The sequence below is a fragment of the Arvicola amphibius genome, chromosome 14 (genome assembly GCF_903992535.2).
Source record: "Arvicola amphibius chromosome 14, mArvAmp1.2, whole genome shotgun sequence".
In the NCBI taxonomy this organism is placed as follows: domain Eukaryota; kingdom Metazoa; phylum Chordata; class Mammalia; order Rodentia; family Cricetidae; genus Arvicola; species Arvicola amphibius.
Genome location: NC_052060.1, coordinates 27,017,642 through 27,038,999, shown reverse-complemented (window position 1 = coordinate 27,038,999; position 21,358 = coordinate 27,017,642). Strand labels below are relative to the sequence as shown.

Sequence of the window (21,358 nt, the reverse complement as noted above, 5' to 3'; positions counted from 1 at the left end):
ATATAATACCTGTCCTTACTGAGAGAAGGGGAAAAGAGGAGAAGGAATAGGGGAGAAGGAGGGGGAGAGGCTCCCAGGAGCAGCTACCAATTCAGAGGAGGGAAAGCAAGGCAAAATTTCCCTGTGGGTTCTCTTAACAAGAAGTTGAAAGATGAGGCCACAGGAGAAGTCGGGAAGAATCTCAGGCAGAGGAAATACCTTTGTAGAAAGAGTCCTAAAGAGACGGTTACAAATTCGTTTACCTTAAGGGCAAGTCAGGCAATACAAATGAGCCAAGCAATTCAAACTCAGAAGCAGTCAACAGCAAAATCACAGAGCTTCCTGCCAAGGGGCTCCGGCACAATGCTGAGGAAATACCCAACACTGACCAGGCCAAGGAGACCAGTCCCTCCTTGTGGACAAAGTTGTCCTTAGTTCTCACTAGTCAACACCGTGAGGGAAAAGACATCAGGGTTTCCATGTCACACGCATCTCAAGAGTAACTTGACATGAGAGTTTTGATACGAGAGATTATCAATTTTCTAACTGTCTTAATAAGTAGAATTTTAAAACATGTTGTCTACTAGATAAATCTGCTAGTTGGACTTGGCATGCACAATTCATTCATATCCTGCTGAGCAAGAGCAGGGGAAACTCCCTGAAGGGCTTAGGATAAGTAATTCCAGATCATTTAATACATTTAATTCTGCAATGAATCCAGTCTCTCGGGAGGATGTACAGGTATCTCTTATATCACCTCCTGTTGTTTCTCTAGCCTCACCTCTGAACTCATTCCCCAGAATCTAAGCTCATATGCTGAACTGCTTTCAGTTCACGCCACGACATCCATGTTCTCTCTCTCTCTCTCTCTCTCTCTCTCTCTCTCTCTCTCTCTCTCTCTCTCTCTCTCTCTCTTTCTCTCTTATTTCACCTCATCTCCTCACCTCTTGTATCAATTGATAGTGTTGCTCTGAATAGACATGATCAAATTGTAATCCCTGGAAGCTTTAAATAGCACCTCTTTTGGAAAAAAAAAAAAGCATCTTTGCCTATGAAATTCAAGATAGTCACCCAGCTTTTGGCTGGCCCTGCAAATAGAGGAATTGTGTTTGAAAGAAAAGAATATATACAAAGAAGGAAAGAAGATGCAGGAACAGCTCCTGTGGGTGTGACTGTGTGGAGACAGAGTGAGAATTAGGCTAGAAAAGCATTTACCAGTTATTCTATTGGTAGCATTGGGTGTCTGTACTCCCCCAACTCCCATTTTTGCCCCTGGTGCTGATCTCCCTCAGATCAAAGACAGAGTCTCTTGTCTCGGATATCCCTGATCTCCTACATGCTCAACTGTTGTTTTTTTTTTTTTAATTGACTAATAAATAAATGTTTCAATAGCCTTTTCCAGTATTTGAAAGTTAGCCAATTTGTACTTGTGTGGTTTTATTTGTTCAGTTTTATTTATTATTATATGTGTGCATGTGCTTGCATGTACTTGGGCATGGGCATGTGTGCACATATGTGTGGGTGTGTGTTCATGTACCATGGACAAGTTTCAGGAGTTGTTTCTTTCCTGTGCCATGTGGGTCCCAGGGGAGGAATTCAGGTCACCAGTGTTGGCAGCAAAGCACTTTTACCTGCTGGGCCATCACACCAGTTCAAGTTAGAAGAGCTACTGTAGTTTAAAATGTGGTATTATCATTGTAAATTGACATAAAAACAGAGTGATACAAAAGTCTATATAGTATGAAGCTTTTTAGAAATGTCTATTCAGACATTAACAGGACAGTGAAAATGATTTAAAATGGCTATCAATGAAGCAGATGCAGAGATCCATAGCTAAGCACTGAATGGAGCTCCCAGAGTCCAGTCAAAGAGAAGCAGGAGCAAAAAGGTCAAGACGATGATGGGGAAACCTGTAGAAAAAGCTGACTCGAGCTAGTGGGAGCTCAATGACTCTTGACTGACAGCTGGGGAACCTGCATAGGAATGAACTAGGCCCTCTGAATGTGGGTGAGAGTTGTGTGACTTGGGTGGTGTGTGGGGACATTGGCAGTGGGATCAGAATTTATTCCTAGTGTATGAACTGGTTTTTTGAAGCCTATTCCCTATGGAGGAATACCTTGCTCAGCCTAGATGCAGCGGGGAGGGAGGGCCTTTGTCCTGCCTCAATGTGAGTGACAAGCATTGTTGACTCCCTATGGGAGGACCTATAGTCTCTGAGGAGTGGATGGGACAGCAAGAGAAGGTGGGGAGAGAAGGAGGAGGAAAGGGAAGGAGAATTGGGATTGGCATGCAAAATAAAATTAATAAAATTAAAAACAGACAAACAAGCAAAAATGGCAATCAAGATCTGTGTCTTTAAAGAAAAAGATAATGTTTAAGAAACAATCCAAGAATGAATGAGAGACCACCAGATTAATGGGACAGGACTTGATATAATGTTCCATAAATGCTGAGCCGACCCTGTGTATGACGAGTTCTACTTCAGAAGGTTACTTGAACGATGGTAAACAATGAACAGATGGCACCTGGCCCAAGTAGACACTTGGTAGTCATTTTATTAGTAACACAGTCTAACCATGAGTGAACCTCAACTGAAACTGCACAAATGGGAATTTTATTTTATCACCCCAGAGACACCTTCCATTGAACTGCTCACTTTTACTATTTAATTCTGTCTATTTTAATTATATTTGTAATAATACTGAAGGTCTAGGCTGAACTACTACAGAGCTTTGTGAAATTAAAGGTGTCCAGTAAGACAAGGGTGTGGATAAGGCCAAGCGAAAAGCCCCCACAGTTCTGATAGAAGTAAACCAGCTGAATGAGTGGGTATCATTGTAAGTCAAACCTAACAACAAGGGATATGCAGAGACCATTAAGAATTCTTACATAAAAGACACATTCGTGTGTGTGTGTGTGTGTGTGTGTGTGTGTGTGTGTGTGTGTGAACATTTTCACTGTCTTTGTTTTTGAGCACTGTGATCTCATGCTCAATCCTTTCTAGGAAGCCAGCATCACTAGAACTCTATAAGATGCCATGGCTACATGAGCAGCAAAGGACTGTGCTGGGAAGAACTGAAATTCCACTTGGGTAATCGCAGAAATATTTGCCACCCACAAAAGTGTCCAAGTCAAGGGAGCTGGAATTTTATACTGTATGTTCTCTAGGGTGTGTCCCTCAGTTTAGTGACAGCGTGGGAGGCAGTGGGATGGAGCCACTCAGAGAATATACTTGGAGAGCATGCTGAGTTTAGATCCTGACTCCAGTATATACACTGGCTGTGACTTGGGGTCAATTATTGATTTCCTCTGAGCCTCGGATTTGTCATTTTTATTTTTTTAAATATTTATCTATTGATTTATTTATTTATTATGTATACAATATTCTGTCTGTGTGTATGCCTGCACACAAGAAGAGGGCAACAGACCCCATTACAGATGGTTGTGAGCTACCATGTGGTTGCTGGGAATTGAACTCAGGACCTTTGGAAGAGCAGGCAATGCTCTTAACCTCTGAGCCATCTCTCCAGCCCCTGTCATTTTTAATTTAGGAGTTATGGGAGCATTCTAGTTTGGTTCACTGTTACTGTGATACAATACTGGCCAAAAGAAACGTAGGGAGGAAAAGGTTTATCTCATTTTATAAATCCTAGGTCATAACTCATCACTGAGGGATGTCAAGGCATAGCTCAAGGCAGGAATTTAACCAACAGTGGTTAAATGCTGGTTCCTCAAAAACCTTCTTTATGCAGCGTAGGTCCATTTGCCCAGGGATGGTACCACTCATAATGGGCCTGACCTTTCTAGATCAAGAGAAATCTAGATCAAGCAAGAGAGTATATTCTTTAAGGACTTGCCCACATGCAAATCTGATGAAGGTAATTTATCAGTTGAAATTCTTTCTTTCCTGGCTTGTCTAGGTTTGTGTGAGGCTGACAAAAACTGTGCCAAATAGCATGCACGGGATGGGGCTACAAGGACTAAATAAGAAACTCCATGTCCATTGCGCTGGCACACATAGTATAAGGGAGTTATTTATTTTTCAGCTGATCATACAAATACGATATATTCTCTTAAGGAAAATTAAAAATTAAAAAGTGTCAACTATGAATTAGGTCTCTTTAGAGTATAAAATGATAGTTCTGAATTGGCTTCTGTAGAGCCCAAAGTTGAGCTCTAGAGAACCCAGAGAGTCAACCAGTATCAGTGACCAACCAGCCAGTGTCTCTAAATTCAACTTGGATTCATCCATGTCCTTAGGCACTCTAGGGACACCTAGGCTGGTGTGTGCATAAATCCTCCCCCAGGCAGGATCTGCAACGGTCAGGCTGAAAATGATCTCAGGCGAAGTTAAAGAGATAAAGCTGTTTAGCAAGCAGATGCTGGGGACTGTGCATCAATGTCAGTGTGTATGTGCCTCTACATCTCCTGGCTCTGATAGAACTGGCAGGAAAATGCAAGTGTTTGATTTATTTAAGGACCAGGAGCTACTTATTTAGAACCATTGATCCAGAGCTTCATGCAGGTACGGCCTCCTAAATCATGAGTATTTTCTTTTCTATATTAGCAGATGTTGAGTTGATAGATATATTAGAGGACTAAGTCAAAGCATCTATTTAAAACTCAGTGTTCCAAATAATAAGCACTTAATAGATGGTTGCAGTTGTTGGAGCCAATCAACATACTTTCCTACGTTTAGATTATATTCTTCCCATGATTAGCACTAAGGTAGCTCTAAAATAATGTTCTCCAGCCTTGGAAAATGTATAATTTATGTGAGGTAAGAATATACAAATAGCTATGAAACAAGGCTGATCTTAAACCCGATTAAGTCCTAAATTATGCCGGTTTCTGGACATTACAATTAACTCAGGGGCATGCTATGAGAAGGATCCATCTCAAGTGCAGGCAATAAATGTTTGTAAAAACAAAACCTGCCAAATGTATGCCTGGTCTTCATTATTACCTCGCACTCACCATCCTAAATGTTAGCTGGGTCTTGTAAGCAGCAAGATCGAATTGCCACACCACTATTGGGAAGCTGAGGTTGGTGGACCGTTCATGTGTGGTTGGTTTCAGTCTTCATTCCTCCCAATCAGGGCAAACAGGGAGATAAACAATCACAGTTGACTCTACACCCTGACTATAGAACCCTGTCACTCTTGACTCTCCTTCTGAGTCGTCTCAGTAGAAAGCAGAAACAGTACGAATAACACTGAACCACATTCTGCCATTTTTTAGTCATCTGACTTATACTAGTCTATGAGTATGTAAACAGTTGTTCTCTGCCAGCTTTGCGGTGATTAATCAGGGAGTGACATTAAGTGGAACGTCGCTTTAGGGTGAAATAATTATTGTACTTCTTCCTGAGTGTTAATATATGTAAGTTTCAATTAGTACATTTTATTCTATAGTTGTGACTACACACTCTATTGTACCTGGAAGTTAATTCAAAGGATGCCCAGCCATCCATTTATTCCTGGCATACAGACTCGGCTATTCAGATCTGTCCAGAAAGCAGGTTGGTAAAAAAGCTGGGAATCTTCCAAGTGCTTTACAGCGACATTTAATGTCCCCAGGCCCCAGGATGTTTCATTAAAATGGCAGGTTTGATAGAAGGCAAAGCATCAGTTTGTTAGCACGACAATCAAGGATGAAGAGGGACAATTTGCGTACTTCAATTCTCCCAGGCTAGGTGACTTCATAGAGTACTCAGCTATAGTTAGAACAATGAAAAATTTTGAATACACAGTATCATATAGTCTATTAGGTAAGCACAAATTTCAGTGCAGATGTGAAATAGTATTTTTCACATCTAAATATATTTGTATTTTCATATAACCACAACATTCATTCAATTTTTTTATTTAATATTTTGATTTCAAAATTTTTAAATAGACATTTGTGTGTGACATGACAATAGACATAGTGTGTATATGTGTTTCTGCTTGTGTGCTGGAGATCCACATTTCATGTCTTCCTCTATCATTTTCCTTCTCATTTTTTTTGATGCAGAGTCTCCACCTTGCCAGTTCGGCTAGACTGGCCATCCAGTGAGCTCCAGGGTCCCTACTGTCTTTGCTCCCACAGATCTGAGACTGCAGTTGGCGCTGCTAATCCTGACCTGGTTGCTGAGAACTGAACTCAGGTCTTCAAGCTTATGCCTGAGTAATTCCCTGGGCCCATTTTTCTTTTCATATGTTCTTGATTTTAAAACTAAAAATAAATAAATGATCAATTAGAAATATCATCATCACATGATTATTATTTAAAAAGAACCTTTACATAGAAAGGATGCTTAAACATGACTTTTTTATGTCAAATACAATAGGTGTGCCACCAAAACCAGAAAGATTAGGTTTAATCAAATTAGATAAATCTTCAAAGGGGAGCTTATTATTGATAGAGATTATTATTTTCTTCATCATATTTAAATTAGAAAATTCCTTTCATATATGCTTCTAAATGGGAAGCAATCAGCTATCATCAAAACAAAAATCATCTGTGTATGGCCTTCCCCAGTGTCCTGGTAGACAGTCTGCTGACATAAAGTTTACATTCATCTGTTAGTGGCTAACATGTAGGAGATACAGGGAAGCAACCACTTTATTTCAGGCCTGATGGCAGCAGGGCAGGAAGAGACTTTGACTTATGGGTGGCAGTGGTACCAGAGTTGTACGGTCACAGCATCCCTCCTCTCACTTTTCTGTGGATTGATTCTTGCTGGCCTCTGTCTAGAATTTAGTGCTTCCTACTCATTCCTTGAGCCTCACATTTCAGCTTGTCCCTTTATAGCAACTCAGCCGGCCTCACTCCCAATCACCTGTAATGTACAATGAGACCAAAATAGAAAGGTTAATTGCATTTTGGCAGAGTATGAAGACAATGGAAATATTGTAGGCTAAGAAAATCTGGAAGTAAGTGGATACAAAAAAAGAAAAAGAAAGAAAGAAAGAAAGAAAGAAAGAAAGAAAGAAAGAATTATTACACTTAGCAAATGGTAGAAATTATCACCCAGAACAGAATTCACATGAATGAAGAAATTAGTTCCTAAAAATAAGGGAGGTGCCCTAGTTAGTCCCAACAGTCAGAACAAAATGCCAAAGATTAGGTGACTTAAACATCATAAATAGTTTTCACAGTCCAGAAATTTTGGAAGTCTACTAGTCTACTATCTATGGTCAGGTTCTAGAAATGACAGGCACTGAATTAAAGTACAAAGACACTAAATTAAAGCAGACATTCCACTTGATGTGAAGATGGTCAGAGTATTGCTACATCCTCTCCAGGTACAGGGAAATAAGAAGGGAGCATTCTGGTACCTCTTCTTATAAAGGCACTGACTCCATCCTGAAGGCTTATTTTCATAACCTCATCTAATCTTAATCACCTCCAAAGGCTCCATATGGAAATATCATCATGTTGTTGGTTAGAACAGCAATGTAGGAATCAGAAATAGAAGATAGGAGAGAGGACACAGTTCAGTCTATATTGTAGGAATTTTTTAAGCCTTAACTAGAATAAAAATGGCCTTGGATGCATCATGTAAGATTGTGAAGGGGCGATAAGGGGCAGCTACAGAAAGTTCCTATGCAAACAGGAATGTACCTAAAACTCATGCTACTCTAGGCACCTAGTGTGGTGTAAATGGGTGGGGGAAAGTTATATTAAGAATCTTTCTTTAATGAGCACCTAGAACTGCCAAGGGCAGCAATACAAAAGCAAAGAATTAAAGCAGTAGGAGCACACAGGGTAAATGGGGAAAGTCTGAATTCCAGAGATAGATCAAAGGTGGAAGTAAGAATTAGTCAGACATCTGGATGTAGGGGTGTGGGAGAAGGAGGGGTTGAAAATGACTCAGATTTCAGAGCTGGATAATTGGAAGGGGAAGAATGCCAATCACCAAGTCAGAAGACACAGACAATTAACTCGGAGCAGTGGCAGTTGACTCTGGTTTGGGAAATTTTAGCTAAAAGGAAGTGGTGGGATACTTCCTAAATTGATATTTTTAGGAATAGACTAGCACTCAGGAAAGAGATGAGGGTCAATGAAAGACTGGGGGTTCATTAGAAAAGACATCAAAGTGGGGGTGAATTACCCTTGAAAAGGGTCAAGAATTTGTTCTCTGAGGCCGGGAGATGGTTTCCTGACTTCCTGACACTTCAGTAAGGCATTTGAATGGGAGAGAAAACACATTTGGAGAACATAGCACTTTTAATGCCTTCAAATGAGGGAAGTTGAGATGAAAAGATTCTGTGTACTTGAGTGCAAGAAAGGAGCAGCAGATTTATGGAAAAGAAAGCTGAGGCCAAGCATCCTTCAGAATGAGCTTTGTTAGGAGAGAGCCCCATGACCACGTAGGGTGTAACGATCTGGCCTTGAGATGGGAGAGCAAATAGGAGGGACAAGCATCCTATCAGAAACAGCATGACAGGCACCTAAAGACAAAGAGAGACTGTCTTTTAAAATCTGGAGAGGCACTTCATCCTGAGAGATAGCTCAAGGTCAAAGTGAGTCAGACAGACAGACAGAGATGGAGACAGAGAGACCATGGAAGTAACCAAAGGGAGGAAGGAAAGGAGAGATGATGAACATAACCATCCACGATCTCACTGAATCATGAGGTAGAAGTATAAGTTTGTCTTTGTTGAACTTTCTGTATACATGGACAGTATTTTCATTACTGAAATTAATGAGAAGTTAATTGTGTGATTGTTAGGTTTTTGTTTTGGAAGAAAGGTTATAAAATGTCTCTCTGCACTGTCCACAATCTAACACTGTTAAGTCCCTATGTAGAGAAAGACAACAGTAAACACACTGTATGGAAAGTTCTCTACATGGTAAGCACTTGGTAGTAATAATAATGTTTATGCCCTAGATTGCTATAGTATTATAGAAGAACGTCTACTCTTTATTTGAAGCCCTTCATTCCTCTTTCAAGATTTTTCCTAAAACGGCATAAATAAATAGCTCACAGTAGACTATGTTCATAAGAACACAACTTTGAAGGTAAGAAAACAGCAGTGGTACCAAGAAATTGCCTCCATTCAAACTGTATTTTTGGTTCAGTTTGATGGCTGAAATTAAAGTGCTGTAAGCTATCCCTAGATATTAAGCCACGTACATGAAAATATAATTCAAGGAGGAACTCAGGAGATTGAAGTTCATGCTGGAAATCTCTTGCTGGGCAATACCTTATAAAGTACCGGGAAGAAAGCTGCACAGGTTGGTAGCTTTCCAGTAAATGTAGCTGTGGGACAGAGATTGGAAATCTAATCAGGAGAGCTGAATTCTACAGTGTGACTTGGCCCCATTGTCAGATATCCTGTGACCATCTTCTCTGGCCGACTGTTTTAACGCAGTGTAGAGAGAGAGAAGGCTCAGGTGCCTTCTAGGACACAATGTGCAGTTGTGAAATTGGGTCAAGGGTAATCGTGTGAAGTGCTGTTTCTCATCCAAGTCGCTTTCTAGCCACATTGACCATAGCCATGGAGTTTAGATACAATTCTTTTCTGGCTTATTACTCTCTCCACTGCTTGCAACTCATAATTCTACCTACTTATCCGAGCCCCCACAAGGTCCTGGGTTTGTTTTTTTTTTTGTTTGTTTGTTTGTTTGCTTGTTTCTTGGTCCTTTGTTCTCCTTGTTTCTTCAGACTTGCATTTCATTCTGCTGCTTCCCCCTCCCGCCACCCCTCCTCCCCCCGTGTTTCTTTCCAGCTGCCCAAACCACACCCAACCTCAAGACCCAAGTGCCACTTAGGTCTGAGGGATCCACTCTACCGCCTGCCCACAGTGGACAATGTGGCGCTGTCACTGCCAGACCAGCAGATTGCAATACAACTGTCCCTTTATTACATCCCACCGCAAGGGCAGACTTACTTTCTACATACCTTAAGCGCACCTACCATTTAAGATGCTTCTAAAGAGCCAGGAAAATACTCTAAACTCTCTTAAAACAGAAAAGAGAGAAAGAAACAGACAGAGACACAGAGAGATAGGAAATAACTTGATGATTTTTAGGTTCAATAAAACTGTTGGTGCTTCAAGAATATTCTTTTCATCTGAGCAGTGATGACACATGCCTGTGAGACCAGCACTCAGGAGGCAGAGGCAGGGGGATCGCTGGCAGTTTTGTTTCAGTCTGGTCTATGGATCGAGTTCCAGGTTAGCAAAGAATCTCGAAAAGCAAAACAAGCAAAAAATAAAGAATGCCCTTTCATCATAATGCTGTCGTATAGGGTGAAAGTTATCAGGGCCTTGAGTACAAGCCTCAGTATTCTCGCAGGGCTCGGAATAGGATGTCCACAGCAAGTGAATATCTAAGGGTAAAAAACTCAAGTATGTTACCTCTGCATGTTCTTTATTTTTCAGGCAAGAGGAAAAAGTAAAGTGAAGGGGCGTGGAGAAGAAGAAAAAGGGGTGATCTCCACGAGGTTTCTAGTTTGCCATAGGCAAAGCCAAAGATAAGATACATATCAAGGGGAGGTATGGGTGGAGGGGAGGGGAGGGAAGGGGGAGAAGGAGGGGAGGGAAGGGGGAGGAGGAGGGGAGGGAGGGGGGAGGAGGAGGGGAGGGAGGGGGGAGGAGGAGGGAAGGAGATGGAAATTTTTAAAAATGAAGAAAAAAATATTAAAAAAAAAACAAAAAACAAAAATCACAAAAAGGGCAGGTAGAACCTGATAAAGCCACACTCACAAAAAGGGCAGGTATAACTTGATAAAGCCACATTCTGGAACAGGAAACAAGGCCCAGGAAAGAACCACCCTCCAAGGGGAAATACCTGACATTCCAAACCATTAGATAAAGTTACTAAATGTCCCTTAATCCTGGACTTCAACCATTTTCCTCATCTAATCTCTTTTGTGATAACTAGCTTTGGGGACATATAGATTTGTTTGTTAGCAAAGGTGGGGCAAGCTACTTCCTACTCAGTGTCTGTCTTTAGCTATTTCTATGTGGTCAGTTAGCAAATGATTTGGTGGGATTGACTCTATGTAAATTTAACTGTTAGACCAAAGAGTGAATGTTGTCCCTCATGGTGTTGGGGGTTAAAAAGGTCATTCCATTGCCCGTGCTGGAGAAGTTACATTGCTAAGGTGTTTTGGGGATAAATCCCATTTTGAAGGGAAGAATCATGGCTTCACAAGGTTTTTGTAAATTTGACAGTGACTTTTCCAAAATACAAGTGTTCCCATTGCTCTGCAAAATGGGTTATACCATGTGGACATGTATGTATACACTTCCTGTGGATTAGCCTATCAGTCTGTCAGCTGTACATTTACTGTATAGTCTTATGGGCTCCAACAGAAAGTATCCCAGGAAGGCACGGTGCCCAGTGCCCACAAAGGTCACAATACAATCCTCCCTACCTTACATTGTCCTGGGCTGGTAGGACCTCCTTTTCTAATGAGAAGATGCAGCTTGTTGCAGTCCCCATACCTAACTTTGTTAACAATGCCTAAGAAAGCCCAACATATGAATGCCTATGACATACTTCTTAACTTTTGAAATAAGTGCAGTGAATACCGTATTCACTGATAATAAGCCCACATGTTCTAAAATATCAATGTTCTTTGCTTTCAGCCAGAAATAATTCAGCTGGCAGCACTGGAGTGCTCAGACTGCGCAGAGGCTCTGATACACTGTTGACAATGTAGAGACTTCCGGGATACAAGTAAGAAGCCAGATAACAATTAAAAATCCACATGTCAGTCGCAGAACATACAAATGCAGGTTTTATGTCTACAGGCCACGTAAAACAAAAATATGCAGAAAAATATGTGATACTTATATATTTTAATGATTTGCTTAAGGGTTTTATCACCACCATTTTTGCAATTTTAAGTGTGCAATTTCAAAACAGCATCATTATGCTTTATTTTTATGAATAACTGTTTAGTGTCTGTGCCCACGGTAGTATGAGAGATTGTGTGTTAGACAGAAAATTTTAAACCACCGAGTTCAAAGAAGAGAGTAGGGAAAGGGAGCCAGTGTGACTAAAAGAGCCCATGCCAGTAAATACATTGGAACACATAGGGTATTTCCCAGATGGCCTTTGTCCCTTCTCTCAACAAACACAATAACACTCAGCTGGAAGCTAACAAGAAAAGTGTCAGTCAACTAATAATGGCAGTGGTGGCATCAGCCATCAACTTCAGGGTATAGCTGTTGAATTGATTGTGAGCCAAGAAATATTTTTTATATATGTCTGAGCAGACACTTGATCAAATTTACTCTTGTGAAATCTGCAGCCCAGGGACCTTATACATTTTAAGATTAAGTTACTCTTATGTGTGGAAGTTTAAAGGACAGCTTAGTGATGGCAGCTGGCTCTCACTGGACAAAGAAGACAGAGCGGGAGCCCACAGTGTGTTTTTAATACACCTTATTTTCCCCTTTAAGCATGATTTCAGATCTGTCTTATGAAACAAATGGTGGGTGTTCTTCCAGTCATGTCTCAGCACCATATGATGTGTAGTTCGCATACATGGAACCTTGTGAGATCATTACAAATACAACTGCACAGAAATTCAGGGAAGGAGGGGGCCCATGATTGACCACCAACACCTAAGGCAGAGGAAAAGCAGTAGTCCTCCTTCCAATGATGGAAAAAACATTGTTAAATTATCTAACAACCATGAAGTCCTCCTATGGAATTATATCCACCTTTTATAGTCATGTTGGCTGACTCTTCTGTCTACAGGTTGTCTGTGATTTGTCTGTATAGATAGAACACCATGATGGAATGAATACCAAGGGAATCAGGAGCATAAATTTCCAGACGCCTTAATGCCTGGGGCTTCCAACTTTTGGAAAGCTGCCCTATGACACAATCTAGCTAGTTGGTTTACAGAAAGACCTCGTAAGAATGAGAGAAGCCCAGTTATTCTCACTATACCAACTGAGGTAAACCCCAGCTAAATGCTGAGGTAGCTGAACAAGACCCAGTAGGGAAGCTATGACTCACTTGTAGCTTTATAGTTGATCACCATAGGGAATTACACAATGGGAACCAAGGACCACAGATGTAATGACTCTAGCTAATAATTTCTTATTTTTAAGTTCTTAAAAATTATGTGTTCAGAAATACAGCCCGCATGAATTTCTGTGCTCTGTGTGCACACCTCATGCCTGCAGAGGCCAGAGGAGAACAACAGGATCACCATGGAGCTGGAGTTACAGATGGTTGTGAGTCACCTTGTAGGTGCTGAGAATCAAATGTGGATCCTTCACAAGAGCAGCCAATGCTTTTAACAACTGAAGCATCTTTTCAACCCTTCTATTATTATTATTTTTTATTACAAGAAAAATTAATGTCAGATTTGAAAGTGACAAGAGACATGAGGGCATGCTTTTCTATTTCAAAAATGTATAGGGTTAACTGGAATTCAAATATGATTCTTCATTCTCAACATCGAAAGATTTTTCCTTTGCTTTTAATTTGAGAACTCATTCTCCAATGCATATGAAAATACCACAAAATTAAATTTAAATGCTATTCTAATATGACTTAACACTGAATTAGAAATTTGAGAGTTGAGGGTTAAATAACATTTAGATTATTTCCTCAACCGAGGAAACTAATAGCATTTGTAAAAATAGGATTAGGGATTTTTTTCCCTCTTAAACTTCTCTGCAAAGCAGAAGAAATATCTACAATCAAATTATCCCCAAAGCCTTAATTAAAGTCAGATCCTTAAGGAGAGTTCAAATTCCTTGGGTTTATGCTAAGCCACACAGAGATGCATCAAACAAATATTTCTCAGTTCATTTTCAAATACTTCATACAAGCATCCTTTTATTCTTATGAGCCCACATGTTTATGGCCTAACATTAAATAAGCATGTCTCTACACATGAGCATGGAATCATTTTCATAAAGAATACTGCTTGTGAGGCATTCTTTCCTATATACCCTCTTATCGAAATTCTGGCAAACATTCCAAGAGACTTAATTAATTTGAAACATCCAACCTTTCCATTATGAAGTTTTTCCCAAGGTGTCACTAAGCGAATCTGGGGCAAAATACATTTGCACATAAGTTCAAATATAACGGTAAAAGCTGACTGGAAATCCTGTGTTTGCAGCAGAACTTATATTTGGAGTTGCCATAGCAGCCACCCACGTTCTCTCTCACACACAAAGGGGTGGTGAGGAAAAGAGAAGAAAGCAGTTAGCAGAGAACAGAATCTATTGTTGCAAAGACAGAGGTACCCATCAATGTAATTACAAGCAGGGATCCTAATTCCTAGTCTGAACAGCATTTAATGATAGAAGATTCCATAGCACCGGGCTGCTCTCTGATCTCACCACCGTCTGTACCCTCAGCTTTTAACCACACTGGATGGTGAAATAATGTGGGAAGAAGATGGCTGTTAGCTAACCATGAACATATGAGCTATCAAAATTTAAATTTCCCCTCGTCTAAGGCATCTTGAAGACGATTATCACCAAGAAAATCTATGGGTCAATAGATCTGAACAAAGGACATCACTTTCTCAGTATCTCTTACTATAAATGGGTAGAATGAGTGCATACAGCTACAAAGTGTTGCACACGTTTTTAAAAACTATTGCACATAATAGATTATTCAGTATAAATAATTATTAATAGATGTTGATATGTATTAACATTAAAAATTAGTTTAGTCATAAGTGAGTAAAGGTGAAGCCTGACCACAGTTAGTGCTCAAGAGATGTTTGCTAAGGTCATTATAATTAAGTGTTATTAATACACTATTTTTTATGACCAGAACAGTGCAGTGTACAAAGCATGAGTTTCCAGAAGAAAGGCTTGCAGGTATTCAGCAGAATAGAGCTAAGATAAAATGTGGAGATTCTTTTAGAACATAAAAGGCTGATGCGCTGTCCCATAGCAATGTATTTGAAGGACTATTTAGGATACTAAAAGGCTAAGCGTTTTATTCTAGTTGCATATTCATCACCAGGGACAAAGGGTGGATACACAGTAATCTAACTTCTATTAGTGCTAAAAGAGGGTACCGTATCTGGCTTCAGAAAGCACTATGCAATTTTCCTTCCATCATTTGTTTGATCACATATTCATGTGCAGATATATTTAGAGTCTTTACACAAATATAAAAATTCAACATCAGATTTAGCTGAAGGCATAGATGAAAAATTGCCTCATGCCTTCTGATTCACTCATTTCAAGTCTTCCCGTGTGACTGAGTACTGCATATCCTAGGAGGAGGAGCCTGTAGTCACGCAATGGGGTGAATAGGAAAGAATATGTGTGTTCACACATTTCATTCAGTGGCAAGAGGTACCTTTCCTGCATAGGAGAATGCAAAGCTGATAGACTAAAGAAACTGAAGAATTCGAGGAACATCCAGAATTTGGGGGACAGAGTGAAACGGCAAGAAGGAAATCGTGACAAACATTTCACAGCCATCAGCAGGAAGTGGCGGCAAAACAATAGGATAAGCTTCACTTCCGGGCAGTGAGGGGTACAATTATCATGGCTTATGAGCTTTCGAAAGTCTCAGTTCAGACACTTAAGAAGCTAAAGTGAACTGACTGTCAAAAGTTTGCAGCCAGCTTAGGCTGCATAGTCAATTCCAGACCCATCAGGAAACAAGCAACAAGCCTATCTTTAAAAAATGAACAACAGCAATCCAAAGCTCTTCAAGTCTGTACTCTGTGATCTCTACATTTATCTTGCACTGGAAATGCTATGAACATTGGTATTACTTAGTAATCTTTATTTCCAGTCTTAGAGAGACATATCACTATCTAACACTTGAGACTCTCTCTGCTTTCAGGGGCAGCCTGATGTGATTGCGTTAGAAACACTCCCACCATCAAAGAGCTTCTGGAGTATAAAAATAATCCCAAGTTTTTCCAAGTCACTAGAAATAATTGAATTTGGTTTCAAACTGGGCTGGATTTTTATTTTTTTTTTATTATTTTACAAACCTTTTCTTGATAAGGTGAAACCACAAAGGAATAATTCTGGGAGCCACTGAGAAGAGGCCCCAAAGATATCTACCTCCTCTGTGCTTCTCACCACGTTTTATGGACAAAGTCCACAGAACACAAGTTTAGAGTTCAAGCCCTCAACTCCAACCTCCTGGTGAAGCTGAGGAAGCTGAGAGCCTGCACGTTGGGGTCAAGCGCTCCCTGCCAAGGCTGCCCTTTTCTCCTTCCCTGCTGTCAGTAACACAATCAGCTGTGACTGCTCATCCCCACTTCAAGGTCTTAGGATGCCTATACTCAGAGCATGGCTTCTATCACCAAAACGATGGCAAGTACTCAAAAATAAAAGGAAAACATAATTTCTAAAGATATTTTGGTTAGTTCTGTGAGGACATATCAGAATACTGATTGAGACTTTATGGCGATGTAATTACCAATAACAGAAGAGCTTTCTAAAATAAGAGTTCCTTCTTTCCTAGAGCCAGGCAATCTGAGAGCTTGAGAAGGCAGCCAGGAGCCCAGACAATTCTCTACATTATGCTATTAGAACTTAGTGGGGAATGCTACAGAACAAATTTGTTTCCGTTAAGTCTTATTAAGTATAAAGCAAATATATTTACAAACAGAAATTCTAATTGCAACATTTTCTAATGTAATCAGATACCCACACAGGACCTCAAGAGAACCAGCTGCATTAACATTGTTCACAGCACACCCAGCAATCATTAAGAATAGATTGAATATTAGTTTTCTATAGTCAACTCTCATTACAGTGCAGAAAAGAATTCACATTTGGAAAAGGGAAAAGACATCCCTAGGACTAGGCATTGTTGATCATTCCTTACCGTCAGATACATGGCAGCATAGACGCTGAGGGCAGCTTCTTTGGATGGGAAGGTTTTCCTTGCTCGCATGATGAGATCTGGGTTGCCGGTGCACGCTTCCTCCCCACTGATGAACTGTGTGTACTGTTGACAACCAAGAGCTGTGTAATTGGGCTTACACAAGGCCAGAAAGTGTGGAGCCAGGTTGCCTGTGACCACTTGTCCAGCATTTACAAAGATATCAGTAGCAAACAGTCCAAACGTATAAATTCCTAGAGAAGAAAGAAAACAAACAGCATTAGCTTTCTTCTTCCTTAATAAAAATAACGTATTCTATAACAATTCAATATAGAACCATTTTTGAAACTATAACGCATTCCATACGTTCATGTACTCAGTTCCTTTCATTTTACATATCCCTAGTTTAGTCCTTGACTTTCTGGAGTTGTTGGGGGTGTTAAATTATTTAACATATTGAGCTGTCTTCCACTGGCTAAATTCTCATGCATGGTAGGCTTGTGAGACTTAAGATAAAGGAAGAAATTATATTTTGAGACTATGTTTGAGTGATGTAGGTTTTGAAACAAAGAGACAAACCCCTAAGAGGGTGCAGTGGATTGTATTTTACTGATGTTAGCAATCTCTATTTTTTTTCTTTTTTTGATATTTTTATCACACTAACATAAAGCAAAGTTTTGTTTGTAACAAATTTTGTCATCAACAAAAATGATATGCAAAAACCATAGCCTTCAAAGATATGGTTATGATGGGAAGAAATGCACTGGTTTCTAATTTAAGGTAATAAAATTAACTAGAATTTTCATTTTATTTTGATTATTTTCAAGGCTTATTTATTTTATATGACACAATGTGTTCATCAGAATGTACATTTGTGTACCACATCTGCGCAGGTTTCCATGGAGTCAGAAGAGGGCATTTCAGATCTCCTGGAGCTGGAGTGATGGGCAGCTGAGAGCCACTGGATGTGGGCATTGGGAATAAAACCCAAGTCATGGTAGAAGCAGGATGTACTTTTAACTTCTGAGCCATCTCTCCATCTCCAAGGACTTTTAAACTTACAGCAAAATAATATTTGCCAAAGAATTGGCCTATTGAAAAACCATATTGGTTTTATTTACATAAATAAATTTATTTTTCTTCTTAGTTGTACATTTTGGAACTGTTTGTTTTTCTGAGCCTTCCATCACGACTGGCTGTTGTACTGGGAAGTCATCATGAAAGCTGCAAAGGATTAAATAATTTTTCAGTATTAGATCCACGATTTTTTTAATCTTCAAAATATTATGTAAGATTTCTTTATGCACAAAAACATACACATAACAAAACTCCGAGTATCCAAATGTCAAGGTGATAGAAACATTGATTTTTTTTCTATTTTAAGTTTCAAAAGAAAACAGCACGAATTCCTTTCCTGATTCTTAGCAGTCGCTGTGAATCACACCAAGGAAAGGCTGTGAAAGGCAGAAGCTCAGGAGAGGCAGAGAAGGTAGCGAACTGAGGACGATAGGATGCTAGCGTACAAATGCTGTCCTTCAAAAACCTCAGCGCTGCCGGGCGGCGGTGGCGCACGCCTTTAATCCCAGCACTCGGGAGGCAGAGGCAGGCGGATCTCTGTGAGTTCGAGGCCAGCCTGGTCTACAAGAGCTAGTTCCAGGACAGGCTCCAAAGCTACAGAGAAACCCTGTCTCGAAAAACCAAAAAAAAAAAAAAAAAAAAAAACCCTCAGCGCTAAGCACTGGCACCCACATCTGTACTGCTTTGAAATGTAGGCGAAGATGTGCTCATTTCTTAACCAAACTGCTCTTTTTATCTAGTGTTAATAGGTCCCTTGTTTAAAATAGAAATATTTGGGAAGAATATAGAAATGTCTCTTGATACTTAAGTTCCCGAATATGTCTTCAAACCAAAATGTCAGTGTCTCAGGTCTAAAGCCAGTATTGCTGTTGATGACACAGATCATTTTCGAAGTGGGTTCTTGTAGGCACAACCACCCTTTTGACAGAGGGCACAGAGTCCCTACGCAAAGTGCAGTCTCTTTATGCCATGTGGCTTTAGTGACGGGCTTCCATTTTCTTACCACAGATTTGAAACTTCAGGTCACCATAAAGGAACGAAATGAAAGAAAATGTATATAATCAGCAAGAAACATGTCGACTAGTAGGCACACTTTACTTTGTGGTACATGTTCTTCACAAATGCAGGCCAATGCAGAGAATGTTTTCTTCAAGGACACAACTGACTTGGTTCAATATTTCTTAGGAAAGTATTGATTTCAAGCACTTTTAGTTTTGCAGATGCCACAGATGCCATTGATCATTACTTAATTTATTATTAAATGGATCAGTTTCAAAGAGAAATGTGTCAAGAGCACATTATTTATACAAAGAAAAAATTTTAAGGTATATATATATATATCTTAAAAACTAAATCTGAGTATTTCATATCATTTTACATAATATTTATTTATTATAAAATTTTTATATATTTTATATAATATTTCTTCAAAAGATACCTGGGGGCTTTGGAGATACCTAATTTGATGCTAGTGAAAAGTTCAGTTTTCCAAATAAAGACCCTTAGCCTTCAGAGCTGCCTGTAGTCCTAATTCTTCTATGTTTCATCTCTTGTGTAGCAGCTACGGAACAGTGTGCTGTTTTCTGTCTCCAAAGCTTTCATCTTGAGCCCCATAACATGAGACACACACTGAAAAGTTGCAGGCTCCTTGGTGAATCTCTCAGTGTTCATCAAAATTCATCTTGCATGCTTTTTAATACACACAGTTGTGGTCATTTTAATCTAACACACCAGGAAGTGATAACTTACAGTAAACTTGTTTGTCCAATAAAACTGGTTTCTCTAAATTTCTATGGAACTATAAGAATGCTTAGTAATTTGCCATTTTGGTAAGTGTTGACCTTTTCATGGTGAACACTAAAGTATCAGTGTCTCTTGTTTTCTAACAAAAATGTCACTGTAACTCAGTTTCCATGAAAACCAGCTCAGGACTAGCTTCTTAAATATGATATTCCTCCTTGGGCCACATCACCACTCAGGAATACTATTACTCATCATGCATTCATTCTGAAACTTTATATACACACTAAGTCAATTTATTTTAATTGCATACATGCTATTTTCTTAAAAAAATAATATTCAGGTGTTACAGTCTTTCTTTATTAATGTGGAAATTACATCCTGGGTCATCTTAAAAGTCTTATATATGATGATGATGATGATGATGATGATGATGATTATTATATTAAAGTAAGTCAATGGATACATACCAAGAAATCGGACAGTTCGGCGTACCAGTGGGTTTATATAGCAACAGTCTCCAGTTAAAATAGTTTTTTCCTGGTTTTCAAAATCCCTTGTGGCTAACTGTAGGCAAAACACGGCAGTTTCTCCGACTATTATCTTGCAAAGAAATAGAAGATTAAAGGGTGTTAGAGCTTCACTAGTGTGACGGTTATTTTCATTTAAAAGGTAATAACTATCTCAATGTAAAACTGAAGCACAATCCCTAAGTAGACCCTTTAATATTCATTTTATCAGCACATATAAATCACATTTCTCTCAATTTTAGAAAGTATTAAAATGACAGATTTTTAAAAATTAAAAGTAGACTATAATACCTGATATATACAAAAATTCTTTTTTTAATTGATTTTTATTGAGCTCTACATTATTCTTTGTTCCCCTTAAGGAAATTCTCAGTTGTTCTCGTGTGAAATTTTCACTTTTGAAAAAGTGACTCTTCTCTAAAATTCAAAATATTTTTTATAATCAATGCATATATGTTATATATATGCATATATGTATTAATGAAATGGCACAGTGAACCCACTAATTCATGCTGTTAGTCTTTATAAAGAATTACTACAGTAAAAGATGATAATAAAATAGATTCTCTGCAAATATTTTTGCAAAGACCTTATATAGACATACTGATTTGAAAACATATCAATATAATACCCTTATGAGAAAAAAAATCAATTTGTGGATGTTTAACCTTGTGATGATTCTATTCTGAGAAGTTTTAACAATTAGTCTATTATTTACACCTTACTAAAATGTGTTACATTAATCTTCATCAGAGATATGAAGTGAAATATGACCATATCTCTTTACAAGTGAAGAAGCTGAGTGTTTGTTCAGGACCTAGTGATAAGGACTAGACTTTGTCCTGGCTTCCTTGTTCCTGCTTACCAGAACCTGGCTATGATCTATTCATTATTGTTCAGTTGTGGTAGTTTCCATATATTTCCTCACTGAATTAGAGCAAGAATTCCTTTATTTTACAGCATGGAAACTTAGGGAAGTCAAATATTTAGTTCTCTCTCAGACTAATAAGAAGTCAAACAGAAATTTTTGACTTAACCAGAGACCTCAGATTCCATTTAACATCATGGACAAAGGATAAGATATAACATTAATAAAGAAGTTTCAACAGGATGGCTCAGTAGGTAAAGTATAATACAAACTCAGCTACCCAAGTCAGATTCACAGAACCCATGTAAAGAGGTAAAGAATGAAGTGACTCCCCAAAGTTATCCACTGACTTCCACATGCACGCTGTGGCATGAGAACCCTC

At 39.1% G+C, this 21,358-nt stretch overlaps 1 protein-coding gene across 1 annotated transcript in view; it reads right to left on the bottom strand.

The window, feature by feature from the left end:
- The window catches only part of Plppr5 (phospholipid phosphatase related 5), a 107,766-nt gene that overhangs the window by 46,723 nt on the left and 39,685 nt on the right, over nt 1-21,358 (bottom strand). Inside the window, exons 2-3 of the mRNA XM_042054138.1 lie at nt 20,049-20,181; nt 16,765-17,015 (exon numbers count right to left, since the gene is read on the bottom strand). Of these exons, the coding sequence (XP_041910072.1) occupies nt 16,765-17,015; nt 20,049-20,181 (384 nt within the window). The remainder of the gene's footprint in view (nt 1-16,764; nt 17,016-20,048; nt 20,182-21,358) is intronic.